The 18,739-nt window shown below is 43.2% G+C and overlaps 1 protein-coding gene across 2 annotated transcripts in view; it reads right to left on the reverse strand.

Annotated features, from left to right (window-relative positions):
• The window catches only part of ASXL3 (ASXL transcriptional regulator 3), a 173,112-nt gene that overhangs the window by 123,954 nt on the left and 30,419 nt on the right, over positions 1 to 18,739 (reverse strand). Inside the window, exons 2-3 of one of the 2 annotated variants that reach the window (XM_036419042.2) lie at positions 11,055 to 11,137; positions 7,744 to 7,746 (exon numbers count right to left, since the gene is read on the reverse strand). In XM_036419042.2, the coding sequence (XP_036274935.1) occupies positions 7,744 to 7,746; positions 11,055 to 11,137 (86 nt within the window). Of the gene's footprint in view, positions 1 to 7,743; positions 7,747 to 11,054; positions 11,139 to 18,739 lie in introns of those variants that run through there. The other variant, XM_045574489.1, reaches the window with a different exon arrangement.

Here is an 18,739-nt window from a genome sequence, read left to right on the forward strand (position 1 = left end):
ATCAATAAAAATATATTTAAAAAATAAAATAAAATGTTAACCTAAATCACCTAAATGTCAAACAGACTCCCAGTCAATAATTGTCAATCTGATTTTGTGTACCGTAGGTCTCTCAAGGAGTGTAAGGTAAATAGTCCTTAGTTGTCCTGACAGCACTAAAACTTGTTCTTAGGAATTATACACTGTAGCTTTTAGAAACCCTGGCTTAACAAAATGTCATAATTTTCACTCCTCTAAAAACAAATCAACTATAAAAAGAAACCCCGCCAAAACCGGTTTGGCTCAGTGGATAGAGTGTCGGCCTGCAGACTGAGGGGTCCCGGGTTCGATTCTGGTCAAGAGCATGTACCTTGGTTGTGGGCACATCCCCAATGGGGGTGTGCAGGAGGCAGCTGATCGGTGTTTCTCTCTCATTGAGGTTTCTAACTTTCTATCCCTCTTCCTTCCTCTCTGTAAAAAAATCAATAAAATATTTTTTTTTAAAAAGTCCCCATGTCAGCATATCAACTATTTTGCATTTGAATTATGTTGTCAAGTTCAAAACAACGAAGCAAAACTAAAATCATTTAGGCATGTGGCAATTAAGAGAACAAGAGATAAAGATAAAAACACCACTTAGGGAAAAAAATCAAATAAAATCACCCCAGTTAAGTGTCTATTCCTCTGCAAAGATTTCCATCTGCATAGCTTCCTTAGAAAAGCTCACACACAATGTAATTTTATATCCATTTCTGCTTCTATTTCTGCACTGAAATATTTAGGGAGAGCTCAGTATTTCTGGAGTAAATTATACCTACATCTTGATAAAGCTGAAATCACCTAAATTACACCCTTTTGTTCAATTATTTGGAAGAATGGAGAAAGAAAGCTTGACAAAATAAAAATGCTTATTTAAAAATGGCCATTCCATAGCTATAATTGTATACCTTAGTGAATATTGATGCTTTGAGGATTATATGCACTCACCACAACTATTTTTACCAAAAGCTTCAAATAAAATCCAAATCAATTTATGTTATGTGACTATACACAATATATTTGAACACAAAGCAACCCAACTATTCTATTGGTTTGTGTTAGAAATTGCATATGAAAACACATACCAGGCTATGTAAAAATGGAAGCTCATATTCTTAGAAGAACACCTTCCAAGATAACACAGATACTCAATGTTCTAGAAATATTCTCACGGTATACCATGAATTACGGTAATGTAAAGTTCCAAATTCTAAATCATGGTTATGAATTGAATTTTGGTATTGCCCATCCACCCCAATTCACATGTTGAAGCCTTAGTGTGGCTGTACCGGTAGACGGGGTCTCTGTAGAAGTGATTAGTGTGGCATTAAGTCATAAGGATGTGGCCTTGATCTGACATGAGTCACCTGCTTATAAGAGGCTTCAAAGAGTCCACTCTCTCTGCACTCAAGCACCTGAGAGAGGCCATATGAGGACATAGTGAGAAGGTGGCCATCTGTAAGCCAGGAAGAGAGGCCTCACCAGAGTCTGCCCTGCTGGACCCTGATATGGGACTGCCAACCTCCAGAACCGAGAGAAATAGATCTCTATCCTTAAGCTACCCCGTTTATGGTGTTTTGTTGTGGCAGCCTGAGCAGACTAAGCTAATTGCATATGACTTCCATCTGGGAACCAGAAAAAGTCCTGTTCCAAAGCAATGGCATTAGTGTGAAGCATTCTACGTGCCCAGTACTTCCTTCCCATTCAGCAACCCAACCTCATAGCCTCAATGGACCAGTATGATAACTACCAGAAGTGCATGTGAGTGTGTGTGAATACACAACCCCCCATACACACTCATGACACAGTCCATGAATGCCTCATGAGGCTCTACTTCTGCTTTCCACATCATGGAAAGATAAGGGGAGAAACTTCATCATGAAAGGAAGTTGTCTACTGTGGCTGCATACCAGATGCCTGAACATAAAGGCCAAAGTAGCCAAAGTCCAGATTAATTAGGGGGGTGCTAAGCAGCCCAAAACTGATCTCTTAGGGTAATGTTTCATATAGCTATTTTTTAACTCAGGAAATGCTTCCACCATAATATATAATCTTATCATCTCCCTGAAGTAATATGTCAATCACACAGTCAATAAAAAAACTTCAAGTACAAAAGTTTGATTTATGACAAATTACATAATTATTTTTAAACAAGTAGTGATACCCATGTATAAATTATGAATCTTACTTACAAATTTCATACCAATTAAGACTAGTTAATTATGTACAAAAAATCTAATTATTTATGTACAAAAGCATATAATGCCAACCAATGACATATTGACATATTTGGGGAGGGACTAACTGTACATAAAAATGATCAGATTGGAAGTGTAAAAATCTCATCTAATTGTAAGATATAATTAATGTATGCTTTTGTTATTCACATCTGGAGCTCTGCATTATCAGAATATCACACATTTATTCCAATATCATTTGATTAGGACAAAAGTGTCAAACTGGTTTTATCTAATTATCACCAAACGTACAACTGACAATATCTTTCCATTCATAGTTTACTAGTTGCAATCTATTCTCTGGAATATTGCTGGCTATTGGATTAAAAATGCAACTAGCAGTGGTAGTTTTTAAGGGAAAAAATGGATTTTAAAAGGGGTGACCATGTTTAAGAAGATCAAATAAAAAGCTAGTGCATTAATCTAGTTTAGGAATTATAAGTGCTTGACCCTTTTTGTATATAGTGGCAAAGAGCAGTCTAGTATCTACCCAAAAGAAACTTCAAAAGCAATCATTTATAAAGATATATGTACCTCTATCTCCACTGCAGCATTATCCACTGTGGCCAAGGCATGGAAACAACCAAAGCAGATGATTGGATAAAGAAGATGTGACACACATATACAATGGAATATCACTCAGCCATAAGACAAGATGAAATACTGCCATTTGCAACAACCTGGATGGATCTTGAGAATATCATATCAAAACAAGTCAGAAAGAAAAAGTCAAGAACCATATAATCACTCATATGTGGGATTTATGAACAAACAAAAACTCATAGGCACAACAGTATGGTGGTAATCAGAGGGAAGGGGTGTGAGGGAGGGAGGGAAGGGTACAGGAAGTTAAATACATGGTGAAGGAAGGTTAGGTGTCTTGACTTTGGATTGTGAACACACAAGGCAATATACAGATGATGTATTATAAGTCTGTGCACCTGAAGCCTATAGGGTCTTATTAACCAATGTCATCACAGCCAATTTAATTAACAAGAAAAAATTATAAAAAGAAAGAATGAATCGCAAAGAGTGGGCATGCAAAGAAAAAAGTGTATTCGGGAAACAGAACTAGTGATAGAGGAGAAGAGATTTCAGAATCACTCTGATTTCGATTTCTCATCTGAGTAATGACGACAAATCAAGTTTTTGTCAGCTAAGAGACAGATTATTATAAAGGTGTGTTTACACACTCACACACACACCTACACGCACATGAAATATATGCAGATTGCCCTGTTTCTGTTTAGTAACACCAATGCTTCACTCATCTCTCCCTAGGTAGCTGACTTTGCACACCCTTTATACACTGAGAGGCTCAAATGTTAGCACATGGCCATGAGTGTTGACACTGTAATTCTAAAATGTTCCAACAAAAACAACCTCAACAGCCATGTCAGTACAAAAGGATGAATGCCAACATGGAGTCTGGAGATAAGAATTGATTTTGCAGTAGAAATTATTTGTGTTTCTGTCTTATCTCTAGACAAAACACTTCAGCAGCGAGAAGGAAGCATCTCCTGTAGCATTAATTAGAAACGTAAATCTCACCGAGACAAATGCCAAGACATTTTATGGTTTGTCACTGTACGTGATAATAGAATTTTCTGGCATTTTATTCCCCTAGAAAAATCCAGCATCTTTAATAAACCATTGCCCAGTGGAGAGCCTCATCTTAGCACATCATAATAGGAAACATGCAAAGCCTCAAGACAAGTAACTAAAGACAAATTTATTATCAGAATTATTTGGGAATAGAAAGTTTCCACTGATTCCAGAATAATGACAAAATATTAGATTGTTAATTGCATGTTCCACATTGCAAAACTGAAAATATGCCCATACTCTGAGTAGCACTAAACACAACAGAGATTGTTTATAAACCTTTTCAAATGTCCCTGTGATATGTAATTATAGGCTGCTGCTCTGTAAATGGCTGATAAAACCTAATCTAGATTTTTAAGGCAACTATAATATTATAAAAATCTACCTCATAAATATTGCCCTGACCCAATCAAAATGTGTTCTTTTATTGCTTTTTTTATTTTTTGGCCTTTGTTTTATGAATGCCTCACTCTATTAAAGAACTATTAACTTATTATTAAAAAAAAAAAACATGAAAATCATGTCACAGTTCATGCGGCATTAACGACAGGTATCTTGTAATGATACTCCCCAACACTCAAGCAGTGATGCTGGCCAGTGAACCGCTGTTCTGGCCTCGCTAGTCAGTGCTACCAGCCTCGCTCCTTGACTTTCTGACCTAGATGTGTCACTATGACCGAGCTCACATCTCTTTGGAAGCATCACTAACAATTATACCAGCAGAGACAAACACAGTCTCAGGCTTTAAAAAATCGCCGAGTCCTCTTTGCAAAGGAATGATCGCTTCTGAATAAGCAAACATAGAAGAGAAAAGCCGAATTTGCCAAACCACAAGGGAACTGGAGTTACTCCTGTTTCTGCAGCTATTTTAATCACTGCAGACAAGACCACAGTCTGCACAGCACAGAGCTCCCCGAGGAGAGTCTGAAAAGGAGCATCAGACACCGGCCGAGAGCGGCAGGCTGGGGTATGCAGGCTACCCCTCTCCGGAAGCAGCTTCGCTAGCTGGCTGATGATGACATTCTGAAATGCACGCATACTGCTATGTTTTGTCAATTATTAGCAACTTATAAACACCAGGTAGCAGAAGCCTGAAAATAATCACTCTGGTCAGTAAGAGCTGGTGGGAAATGGACCGAAGTAAACTATATTGATAAAATCTTCTCTGCTGTTACACCAAAGGAAATGAACACTTACCAGAATATATTTTCATCAAGAAAGCAATGCTAGGAAATCGGGTCAGTATGTTATGAATTTTTTTCCCCCCAATAAAAGCCATTTGTTCTTCTAACCATTTATTACATTCATGTACCCTTTAAAACCACATGGAAAGTACGTATTGCAGTCTGGCATTTCCAAAGACTATTTAATCATACACTACACATTTCATCAATAACATGGAGAAGATACACAGAACACGATATAGAAAAGATGTCCTCTTTTTATCATATCTACATGAAAAGTATGTAATTTAAAGTGTCACTTGGAAAGAAAAAGGACTGCATAAGCTGTCAAGAATTTCATCTCAGTCAAATAAATTAACAATATCACATACATCGAACACTTTCAAATACATCAGCTTTGCCAAAATTACTGGTGTATTTTTTTATTAGATGTTACAAGTTTAAACCGGTAGCACTTACAGTGTTTGAAAACAAGCACCAGTATAATAACCCTGCTTGCTCATAGATGATCTGCTGGAGATTATTAGGATGCATATATTTAATGGGATTCCCATAAAACTGTGAGATTCCTTTTGATTAAAACAAACTATTGAAGAGGATAAAAAAAAAATGCAAGTAGCTTCTAAATCTAAGTGCAAGCCAAAATCATCGCTAGACACCACAAATTAACATCTAGAGAAAGATTATTTATGCAACAAATAATGATTGAGTACCTCTTGAGAGCCAGGAGTGGCTGGTACCTGTCTTTTCAGAGCTCACAGACCGATGGGAAGACATAGCAGGACAAAATGCAGTGCGATGATTGAGGTAAATGCTATAGCAGCTCAACCTGGTGCAGGGAGGTAAATGCCCCAGAGCTCTGTCTGGTGCAGTGAGGTAAATGCCCCACAGCTCTACCTGGTGCAGTGAGGTAAATGCCCCAGAGCTCTGTCTGGTGCAGTGAGGTAAATGCCCCAGGAGCTCTGTCTGGTGCAGTGAGGTAAATGCCCCAGAGCTCTGTCTGGTGCAGGGAGGTAAATGCCCCAGAGCTCTACCTGGTGCAGTGAGGTAAATGCCCCAGAGCTCTGTCTGGTGCAGTGAGGTAAATGCCCCAGAGCTCTACCTGGTCCAATGAGGTAAATGCCAGAGCTCTACCTGGTGCAGTGAGGTAAATGCCCCAGAGCTCTGTCTGGTGCAGTGAGGTAAATGCCATAGCTCTGTCTGGTGCAGTGAGGTAAATGCCCCAGAGCTCTGTCTGGTGCAGTGAGGTAAATGCCCCAGAGCTCTGTCTGGTGCAGTGAGGTAAATGCCCCACAGCTCTACCTGGTGCAGTGAGGTAAATGCCCCAGAGCTCTGTCTGGTGCAGTGAGGTAAATGCCCCAGAGCTCTACCTGGTGCAGTGAGGTAAATGCCAGAGCTCTACCTGGTGCAGTGAGGTAAATGCCCCAGAGCTCTGTCTGGTGCAGTGAGGTAAATGCCCCAGAGCTCTACCTGGTGCAGGGAGGTAAATGCCCCAGGAGCTCTGTCTGGTGCAGTGAGGTAAATGCCCCAGAGCTCTGTCTGGTGCAGTGAGGTAAATGCCCCAGAGCTCTATCTGGTGCAGTGAGGTAAATGCCCCAGAGCTCTGTCTGGTGCAGTGAGGTAAATGCCCCAGAGCTCTGTCTGGTGCAGTGAGGTAAATGCCCCAGAGCTCTGTCTGGTGCAGGGAGGTAAATGCCCCAGGAGCTCTGTCTGGTGCAGTGAGGTAAATGCCCCAGAGCTCTGTCTGGTGCAGGGAGGTAAATGCCCCAGAGCTCTACCTGGTGCAGTGAGGTAAATGCCCCAGAGCTCTGTCTGGTGCAGTGAGGTAAATGCCCCAGAGCTCTACCTGGTGCAGTGAGGTAAATGCCCCAGAGCTCTACCTGGTGCAGGGAGGTAAATGCCCCAGAGCTCTGTCTGGTGCAGGGAGGTAAATGCCTCAGAGCTCTACCTGGTGCAGTGAGGTAAATGCCCCAGAGCTCTGTCTGGTGCAGTGAGGTAAATGCCCCAGAGCTCTGTCTGGTGCAGTGAGGTAAATGCCCCAGAGCTCTACCTGGTGCAGGGAGGTAAATGCCCCAGAGCTCTGTCTGGTGCAGGAAGGTAAATGCCCCAGAGCTCTGTCTGGTGCAGTGAGGTAAATGCCCCAGAGCTCTGTCTGGTGCAGTGAGGTAAATGCCCCAGAGCTCTACCTGGTGCAGTGAGGTAAATGCCAGAGCTCTACCTGGTGCAGGGAGGTAAATGCCCCAGAGCTCTGTCTGGTGCAGTGAGGTAAATGCCCCAGAGCTCTGTCTGGTGCAGTGAGGTAAATGCCAGAGCTCTACCTGGTGCAGTGAGGTAAATGCCCCAGAGCTCTACCTGGTGCAATGAGGTAAATGCCCCAGAGCTCTACCTGGTGCAGTGAGGTAAATGCCCCAGAGCTCTGTCTGGTGCAGTGAGGTAAATGCCAGAGCTCCACCTGGTGCAGTGAGGTAAATGCCATAGACGCTCTACCTGGCACAGGAATCTGAGATCCCCCTCCCTCCCAGGTAGCCTGAAGCCAACGGCATTACTTTAAAGCCACGTTTTAATGATGATGAATTACAAACCCCATCTCCTTTTTTCTAGAAACTCAGTGCAGAGCTGGACTATTGGAGGGAGGACTGTTAACATGACCTCTCAGGCCCAGAGGAGTCCAAAGGGTTACCTACGGTCACATTAGTAACTTTCTCGGTCACTCCCCTGCAGCACACCATTAATAAATACCTAGGAGTGAAACAGCTCTGACCATATGGCGATGGGGTTCCTAACCATAACTCTACTTAAGAACAATAGACAAGGTTACACTTCCTTTACTTGGCTGCCTTACATATTTGGAAAACATTTAAGGACATGGAAGGTAGCAAAATTGCCCATTAAGTAGGAATAACAAATGTTAGAACCTGCTCCCTAAAACATATGCAATATGTAGAAAAGCCCCAAAACTCACTCAGAATCTAGACAACTATTTTAGAGATGATCTAGTAAGTATACTAGAACTACCGTAGAATACCTGGGAAGGGAAGACACAGGTACACCAATCCTCAGGAACACGCCCCGCAATGGGATGGAGGAGATGAATTTATTTATATTTTAAATATTTATATTGCTTTCAGAGAGGAAGGGAGAGAAAGAGAGAAAAAAGCATCCATGATGAGAGAGAGTAATGGATCGGCTGCCTCCTGCAGGCCCCACACTGGGGATCAAGCCCGAAGCCTAGGAATGTGCCCTGACCTCTTTCCTGGGTCATAAGTCGAGGCTCAGCCACTGAGCAGGCCATCTGGGCAGAAGGGAGGAGATTATAGAGGTGAAGAAAGCAGCTAGAACCTAAAAGTCATACTCAGAGCCCCTGACTGTGAGGCTGGTTTTCCAGGAGAGACTTAAACGGCACTGTCCTCTCTGTTCGCCTGATGGACTTGCGGGTTCTTTGCGGAAACTTTCCCTGCTGCTTCCCTTGCTGGTCAAGGTGAGGAACACCTTTCTCTTTCCAGAAGGACACAGCAGTGGTGCTGGGCGGAGGACAGCTATATGCAGAGCAACTCCTTTGTTCTTTATGCTAAGGCAGCTGTTTTGTTTTTTAACTATAAATACAAATGCTTACAGCCCTTTAATACACCACTGTCGGGGCCTAACCGGTTTGGCTCAGTGGATAGAGCGTCGGCCTGTGGACTCTATCCCTCTCCCTTCCTCTCTGTAAAAAAAATCAATAAAACATATATATTTTTAAAAATACACCTCTGTGGGAAGACCAGCATTTTAAAAATATGAGATGCTGCTGTTATAATGAAAAACGTAATTACAGAGCTGGCTCCGGGCGAGGATGCTGTATCTCAGGGCCTCACCGCTCAGGGCAGCACGGTCCCCGGTGGGAGAGGAACAGTCTGTGAACCCAGTTCCCACGCACATGCAGGGCGGGCTTCTGTGCCTGCGTGGCCGTCCGCTGCACCCGCCTCCTCCGGCAGCGGTGAGATCCTTAGATTGCTACCCGCTCTCCTCCGGCTGCAGCCCAAACTGTTCCTGCTTCCTGAATGGCATCCATGCCTTAGGCTTCTGACTGACCGGCAGCGAGGAGGGGGTCAGTTCCCCGCTGCCCATTCTCCCCTCACCTCCTCCCGCTGGCATCTTGCTTGGAAGACCAGGCCTCCTCTGAGGGAGCTGTGAGACCGGGACGGCCTCCCTCCCTGGCTGCCTCCCACTCTGGGCAAAGAGTCCCTGCAGACACAGCGGGGTCACCCGTCTCAGCTCTGTCCTCAGGCAGCAGGAGCCCCGCACAGCGAGGGAAGCAGAGCGGGGGGTACTGTGCCTCCCTGGCCTGGGATGTTGGGATCTCACCCCCAAAGGTTGCATTGAAACAGGAGGAGGCTCGGCCCTAATCAGTTTGGCTCAGTGGATAGAGAGTCGGCCTGCAGACTCAAGGGTCCCAGGTTCGATTCCGGTCAAGGACATGTACCTTGGTTGCTGGCACATCCCCAGTGGGGAGTGTGTAGGATGCTGCTGATCAATGTTTTTAACTCTCTATCCCTCTCCCTTCCTCTCCGTAAAAAAAAAATCAATAAAATATATATAAAACATAAAAATAAATAAACTGGGCGAGGCTGACGTGGCCCACGCCTTAGTGACAGCAGGTGCAGGAACACCGGTGGTTTAAGAGAGTTGGCCGGGGGAGGGTACTCCCTTCTCCCAGCGGTTCTACCTCAGTATTAGCCAGAACATTTAGGCAGCTCAGCAGGTTTAACTTTCACCCAGTTACAGCCACTGTACGCACAGGGGCTTGCAGACAGACGAGGTTCATACAAAACACACACACTGTGCCACACACATGAGTACGTGCACATATGTGACATCCAATGGCTATGTTAGCCACTCACAAGCATCTTCTTTTCTCCTTGAGTAACATATTGATATGGTCCTACAGGCTGGCTAAAGCCCAAACTGTAAAATTAATGCTAAATAGAAATAAAGGATCATTACAGATCAACAGAATGTGGTATATCCATACAATGAAATATTATTTGGCAAACAAAAGGAATGAAGTACTGATTAGTGCCACAACATAGATAGATTTTGGAGGGGAAAAAAAATAGGCTGAGTGAAAGAAACCCATCACAGAAAGCTACATATTGCATAATTCCTTGTAATAAATGCGCACCATAGACCAATCATAGATATGACAAGTACATTAGTGGCCACCAGGGGTTGGGGGAGATTTCCATCCTGAAAATCAAGGTCTTTTATGTACCCTGGGACTTAACTACATGTGTTGAAAGCAGTCCATAGCAGTGACCTCACTGCTTACCAACAGGGACTACAGGGCCATCAACCAAAAAAGTGAAACTTAGATGGTGAATGACTGCTGATGGGTGTTAGGGTTTCGTTTGGGGATGATAAATATGTTCTAAAATGAGAAACTTGTCCCAATGGCACAAATGTGCGAACCCACTAAAAACCACCGGATTGCACATTTAAAATGGTGAGTTCTGTGATGTATGATCACAGCTCAGGACGACTTTTTTAAAAAGCTCCACGGCTAATGAGTGACGCTCCACGGGGAGGCATGCTAAGCACACGAGGACTGGAGTTTCAACCACATTCACGGGCACCTGGACCTTGATCCGAGTGAGCTCACCTGTGTGCCCCAGCACCGGAATGACAAACCGGGGGAGGGTTTCCCTTTCCCCAGCCCCTTTCTGAAACACACCAATCTCCTCTCATAAGGAAGAGGGGGAGGAGAGCTTCCAGGAAGCAGTTAATTCACACAGCACTGCACGTTGCTAACAAAGTATGTTCAATATTAATCCGTCCGGTGTAATTCATTAAGCCGACAGGCAGTTCCAAGGAAACGTGTGGTCATCTAAATACTTGGCGGACACAAAAGTATCTGCAGGTACCTAATTCACCATCAATTATACCATCTACATGGAGAGACAGCTAGTGCTTTGCAACTGGTGGCCACCGTTAGTCAATAAAAACGGGAAATGCTGTACGTATAAATACTGACCTTGTTTCCTTTAACCCTTCTTTCTGAATGACTTCCAGTATCTGCTTCGCTGTCATTGGTGAGTTGGGGTGTTTTTCTAGTGCCTGAAATATAAAAATAAACGTAAGATTAATGGGTGATTGCATGGGAGCATCCGAAATGAAAGCGTGTGTGAATCATGCAATGTGTGCTTAAAATTTTAAAGGGGGAAAGGGGTGATTATATCAAAATAAGGTTCCATCACGCAATTCAAGTATCCAAAGTAAGAATGTAATTTTTCCTGGACATGAATGGCATTTTCTGCAACAAATAGGGGCCATTCTTTAAAAAAAAGGAAAAAAAATTTCACAAAGGCGGACACACCAACAAAAAAGTGAAACTTAAACAAACAAAAAAACAAGTTAATAAATGTATACAATTCCCTTTGTTAAAAATCACTAGTATTTTTTTTGGTTAGAGACATGCTGTCAGGCTGTTAGAGTGTTTCCTAAATTTCCAGGCCTTGGGAATATGGAGCCTGAACACTATCAACAGCCCAGAGCAAAGAACCTCAATGGATTCCCATTTTGATCCACTTATTTCATACGAAAAAGAAAACGAGGGGAAAAAGCCCTTCATGACCCAAATGGCAGGAAGCACGCAGAAACCCAAGTGCCTAGTTGCAGTGTTTTCCAGTTCAGCTCAGTTTCCTTTCTTTTGCCTTTTCCGGTTGATTTCAAGGAAACCCCTGCCTCTTCCCATTCAGCCCATCTCCATTTTATAAACAGATCCCATTGACGGCCCCCCTTCTTCTCTGTCCTACTTATTTTTTAGTAGAAGGGAGTACTTTAAGCAACATGCAGGGAATTCGTGGGACACTGTTATTTCCACAAGTGCTAGATCATCCATTCTGAAAATCAAGGTCTTTTATGTAGCCTGGGAATTAATTACATGTGTGGAAAGCAGTACACAGCAGTGACCTCCCTGCTCACCAACAGGGACTACATGGGCTCCTGCAGGTACAAGAAACAAGAATGCACACCTTTCACAATGCCTTCTTCCAAGGGAAGACAGCCCCTAATGGCAGATTCTGGACAGAAGCTTCTGCACATCATGGCCCCAGGCAACTGAAAGACTATAGCTTTCTACTGGTGAGGATTTACTAGAAGGATCATAATTACTAAGAACTAGAGGCTTGGTGCACAAAATTCGTGCACTTGGGGAGTCCCTCAGCCTGGCCTGCGCCTTCTAGCAGTCTGGAAAACCTCAGGGGATGTGCGACTGATGGCTTAGGCCCTCTCCTCAGTCAGACATCGTTACTGCTGCTGTGGAGGTGGGAGCGGCTCTCGCCACCACCCCTGTGCTTGCCAGCAGTGAGCCCGGCTTCTGGCTGAGCAACGCTCCCCCTGTGGGAGTGCACTGACCACCAGGGGGCAGCTCCTGCATTAACCATCTGCCCCCTGGAAGACAGTGCACATTATAGTGACCAGTTGTTCCGCTGTTCAGTCAATTGCATATTAGCCTTTTATTATATAGGACTACCAGGGCACTCTAAAAACTCAAAATTACAAAGGCTCCCCAATCTGTTCACAATAGCTCTGTGGCCTCTCCTACAATCAACGGCCAAATTTCCACTAAGTCACTAGCAAATGTTCTGTCCAATCGGGTCTTCCCATGCGTTACAGGCAGCCCCACATCCCCATTAGGGCCACTTTCCTGGTCTCCCCTTCCTACGACCCAGGATATTTCCCCATTTCCCCCAGCCTGGATCAGTCCCTTCTTCAAGAGTTGGTAAGTTCTTTAAAGAATATAGACATCTGAGCGACACTCAAGAGAAGGTATGGCAACAAGCATCCCCTTGGGAACAAAGAAAAACTGTCCTCACGGAGGAGGACTCGGAGCGGAGCTGAAAACTGGGAAAGTGGGGAGAAGTTCAGGCAGAGCTGCAGAGGGAGGACTAACACGTTTTGTAAACACACTGCTTGAAAAAGGCGAGAAGGAAACTGCAGAGAGAGCTGAAAGGGGGAGGTTGGGTCACAAGGGAGGGAGGGAAAGAAATAGACACAAAAACAAACAAGCTGACAGACTTGTTAACACCAGAACTGTAAGCAGAGAAGTGCACACTGATGGATTACGAAAGGAGACGCTGATCCCGGGATGGGCACCACCCCACGTGATGGGCAAAGCTGAGGACACCAATGGGCTCCCATCAAAGGTATGGGCCGAAGGTCAACAGACACAGACATACACAAGTAAGCAAGCGAGGAAGAGGGGCTTGGGGGGAGGGGGGGCCACAGGATAAAAGGAGGAAGGGTTTAGAAGAGGAAGGAGAGGAAGGAGGAAAATTGAGCTGAACTGGGAATGTCCAAAAGGCAAACCGGTTAAAACTAGAAAGGGCTGAAGAGGAAAGAAATCCCCGGGCACTGGGCAATGTTTTAAGGGACATTGGGGTGCACTCGAAAGTGGGGTTACTCACTGTGGAGGACTCCCTGTTTCTCTTCCTGAGTACAGGCCCCTCAGCACACCTGGGCAGCGCCTCCCAGCAATTGAGGGAATTTGGATAGCCCTGTCCCCTTCTCTATGACATCACATCCTACTCTACAAAGGAAGTAAAAGTGCCAAGAATTACATCACGAAGTGAGTGAGAGGCGGGGAGGCAATGATGGAGCCACACATGCCAGAAGCCACCACCCTCAGTGCCTGTAAGACAGAGAAAGGGGGCGGAGACAGGAGGGTTCCTGGTGTGAGCACACCTCACTCTCCTAGGCATGTGAACATGGACAGGACAATGGTAGAGAGGAATTTCCTTCACAGAACAAAACACCGGTACCATCAAAATAACGGGACACATGGCAGAGACGAGAACCAGACTCGCAGGCAGCCACACTCAGACACCACGGTGGGAAGAGGTCACAGGCGGAGCACAGTCTTAAGCCCCCCGGCCCCTACCTTAGATCCCCCACCATCTCCCCATGACTCCTCATTGTTACAGTGTCAGATGTCCTGCAAAACAGTACTCTCTGGATTACCCCTCATGACATTTCTCAAATACTAGTGTTTGAATGTGTTTTCATGGTCAATTAATTCACATGTTCTTATAACTGTTTTCCACCTTGTACCTACTTGTTTAGAAAATGGGATAAAGGATTCAATACAGCAGAGAAGGGAGTAGAAGTTTTAAGACTGTTTATAACAAGAAGATTTTATCCAGAAATAGGTCTAATAAATATTTCAGATCATCAAAACAGATTCAAGCTGGCTTAGGAAAAAAATCATATAATTGTTGCAAAGGAAGTCCAATTTTAAAGTTTGCCATAAATAATTATTTTTAATAATCTTGCTTTCTGAGAGTAAAAATTAGAAAAATGCAAGCCCGATGCCCATTTTACTGAAAGCAAAATGCACCCACAAGCCTGCAACCAAAAATATTAACCATGCCTAATTCTTGTTCTCTTTCTAGTTTTTCTATTCATACACATTATTTTTAACATAATTATAATTAAGTAAAATACATGTATATTATCTGTCTTACTTTTCTCGATGTAATTTGAATTCTCCAAAATGGCATTATAATTAACACTCCTGAGAGTAGGCATTATTTAAAAAATTCAGTTAGTAAATAGAAATACCCAAAGAATATATTGAATGTAACATTTTAAGAGCATTATTGTGTCAAAAAATATGAATTCTGTTATGTCCCCTGACACACAAATACTTGCAGAAAGATTTTAACAATTTATACTCTCACCAAACAGAACTGAATGCTTGGCCAGTATGAAGCATTATCTTAGTAGGTCAAACAAGTGGTAATTTGTTGTTATTTTTATTATACTTCTGTAAATACCAATGAGATAGAGATGTTTTCAAATGTATCTCATGTGGTATAGGATATGACACTTGAGATGTTTCTGTTTCTATTAATGTGGAAAAAGCTCTTTAAACAGTCAGAATAATATTCATTACTTGGCATAGTAGTGATATTTATTCCTTTTGTTGCTTATCTTTGGATATTTTAGGGTGATATGCAATGTTTTCCATTTTCATGCGAACAATTCCATCAGATTTTTTCCATTGTAACAGCCACTGCTCTTATGCTTACACTAGTAGCCCTGCACATAATCAGTGCACCAATAGCTCTCTTTGGGGCCTGGCCACTCCATGTCCGCAGCCCAGAGGCTCTCCATGACCCAGAGGCCCATCTGCGGCCAGGCACAGAACTCTTGCCTTGTCACTGCAGCAATGAAGCAAGCATTCTGCCAGGCCATTCACGCTCCTCACTCTCAGTGGCGGCTCCTGTGGGACTGAGGGACTTTGGCGGGGCTGAGAGGACTGGGTGCCACCATTTTAAGTCTATGGGTGCCACCATCTTTGTGACGGAGTGATGGTTAATTTGCATATTATCCTTTTATTAGATAGTATTTTCCTCTTATCCAGAGAGAATGCCAATGTCTACCAATAGTTATTTCAAGTATCCTTTTGTTTGTATTTTTTTATTTCATCAGGGATTTACCTCTGTACCAAGCATTAGCCTCCCATTCCTGTTAGTAAGACAGTGTTTGATAAGCCTGCCATGAGGAGCAAGGTTTCCTCTACCACCTACTAACATGATGGCAATGAGAACCCTTTTGAATGTGAAACCCATACATCAGTGCGGGGTCCGTGATAGAAACCGCGCAGAGCAGAGCGGTCCTTATTGAGGCGGAGGTGGGAATGCTCAGAGGCTCCATGCTTTTGCTGATGGCTGAAGGAACATCCGGGCATTTTCAGGGTGAAATGAACTGCAAAACACTGCACCTGGGGCTGGCCCAGGACTCCTGCTCAGCTCCCCTGATTTCTCAGCCACCAGGTGCCAGCAACACACCCTTTTCAATCGCTGTCACAGTCCAATTCTTTTCACTCCCTGGCTAGGACACTGCTCTCATTATTCCTTCTTAAATTTTTAATTATTCACGTCTTTATATTTCCAGATGAAATTTAGATTGGAATTAAATGAGACATCTAATTAAATTTTTAAGAAATTTACGCACATTGTTCCATGTATTTAAGTTTTATTTCACAAACTGTAATAAGCTTTTTATTGTTTTATATTTTTAATTGCAACTATGCATACACTTTTTCACATAATATTCTCCTGTTTTATGGCTAATACATCCAGAAGCCATTGAGTGGTGATAATTATTATCTAGATGAACAGCAAATTGAATTCTTAATAGTGGCAATAGTACAGAAGCCCAGAATCAGATTTTCTACAAGTAATGTGAATTTTGTCTCCTTTCCAGTAGCTCTGTTTTCTCTTTCTGACATTATTTCCTTTAGATTACAAAGGGATCTTTTCTAGTCCCTGTCAAAAAAACAAAAAACAAAAAAACAACAACAACAAAAAAACTTTTGCTGAACATTGAGCTGCTTGGTCATTTATTTCCTCAAAAACAGGCCCCCAAAGCCACAGAGCTTCCTTAAGAATATCCGCCCTGGAATTAGCCGAGCTGGCCGGAGCTGCCAAGAGAAGACTGTAATTGGAAACCACTGGACGGATATCACTGTCTCTCTTCCACAAATCAAGGTTCAATCTTTCCAGAAAATGTCCTCTCTTTCTGTGCAAAACAAACCGTTCTCCGGTGTCCGATCTGCCTGTGTGATCCCACTTCAGTCTCACCCTCAGAACTGTGTCTTGCACCTCATGTCCCAGCCTCAAGTCCTTTCAATTCCCAGCCACTTTCTTCCTTCACATAACCACCCCTCCTCCCAAGGTCTCCCATGAGGCCTGGCTCTTTGTAAGGGGGGTTTCCATGGCTAGGGACGCAAATAAATACAATCCACTACCTTCCTAGCAAGGGATCCTCTTGTATTTCTTTTTTCAGAAGATGTGAAAAGGTGTATAGAATTGGCAAATACACCAGTGGGTAGATTTTCACCTTCTTTATTTAGGTGACTGACTATATGAGAGCCCACCCCAAAAGCATCTAATTTCATGCAACCTGAGACAAAGCAGACTCATCTCAGAAACCATCTCCCCCAGTCTTCTACATGAAGAAGGGAAAAACAAAACAGGCAGAAAAGGATAGGAATATAGTCAAGAGAAGGAAAGGGGCGGTTTGCCAAATCATCCAGGGCACAGGCCAAGCTAAGAATGCATTTCTCTGGTTTAGGTTCCAACATTCTAAACTAATAAATATAATGTTTCAAAATTTTAAGGCTTACTCAAGATTTCCTTGGTGCCTCTCAAACAGAAATGTCATTTCCAGTATCCCTAAGAAAAATACATGAGACCAGTGTTCATCTAATGGTTAAAATCATTATTTGCGGGCGGGGGCATAAATAAAATGTTCTGAACTTATTTAATTGCTAAATAAGAAGATAATGTTTAAATTTGTGAAATCCCAAATGAGTATCAAACACCAGGCTCTTTCCCTTTCTTTAACTGCATTATGCCTTCCTTGGATCCATACTGGCAGATCATTAAAATATCTAACTGTGTAAAGTCTTGTGTCTCAGGGAAAATGATTTTAGGATTACAAATTGGCCATTTTTGAGTGTGTGTAATGATTTTGGGATTGCAAATTGGCCATTTTTGAGTTCTGCACAAGTGAACTCTACAATTACAGGGTATTTTCCACACAATTTGTATTATTTGCTTTCACACAACATTTATTACTATGTCATTCAATTTCATCCAGTGATGTTATTTTACTTGACCTTCACTTGATGAGATACATAGAAAAGAGAGAATCAACTTTCTCTGAGATGCGCAAAGTTGGAGCAATTGGTCCAAGGTCAAGAAACTAGTAAGTGGAAGGACGAGCCTTGCATTCATGAGGATGTTGATGATGATGTTTACACATAATAAGAACAGCTAATACTTATTAGCTCCTCTGTGCTAAGTCTCCACAGAATGTGCAGATACTAGTAATACCACAGATTCTGGGTTCACAGATTTAACATTCCTGTTTCCACTATTCCTGAGAAACCACAAAGATCCATGTCATTTTGATGGAACATGAATTTGGATCCCAGTAGAATTCAGAGGAGGAAATAAATCCTGTAAAAAGTGACAGCACCTGGCCTCAAACTCAGTGAGGTTACTCTCTACTCCTAACATATGTGATTACTAGGCAAAGGTTTCAAAATGATACTTAAACAATTTTTCCATTTTACTTGCATGAATTTTTGTGGGGAAATTATATGCCTTAGTAGTATTTATGAATGTGTCACTTAAACAATGACAGAAATCCTATATAATAAAGAGATAATATGCAAATTGACCATCACACCCTCGTACAAGATGGCCGCCCCATGTGGTCACGAGATGGCCACAACAAGATAGATGGCAGGGGAGGGCAGTTGTGGGCAATCAGGCTAGCAGTTAGGGGTGACCAGACCAGCAGGGGAGGGCAGTTGGGGCAATCAGACCTGCAGGGTTGGGCAGTTAGGGTCAACCAGGCCTTCAAGGGAGGGCAGTTGGGGGGGGGGGGGGGGGGGGACTGGGTTGGCAGGGAAGGGCAGTTGTGGGTGACCAGGTCTGCAGGAGTGGGCAGTTAGGGAGGACCAGGCCGGCAGGGAAGGGAAGTTGAGGGTGATTTGGGTCAGCAGGGGAGCAGTTAGGCATCAATCATACTGGTAATGGAGTGGTTAGGGTGTGATCAGGCTGGCAGGCAGAAACAGTTAGGGGCAATCAGGCAGGCAGACAGGCGAAAGGTTGTGAGAGGGATAGGATCAGGCCTAAATTG

The sequence above is a fragment of the Pipistrellus kuhlii genome, unplaced genomic scaffold, assembly GCF_014108245.1.
Source record: "Pipistrellus kuhlii isolate mPipKuh1 unplaced genomic scaffold, mPipKuh1.p scaffold_m20_p_6, whole genome shotgun sequence".
NCBI classification, from domain to species: Eukaryota; Metazoa; Chordata; class Mammalia; order Chiroptera; family Vespertilionidae; genus Pipistrellus; species Pipistrellus kuhlii.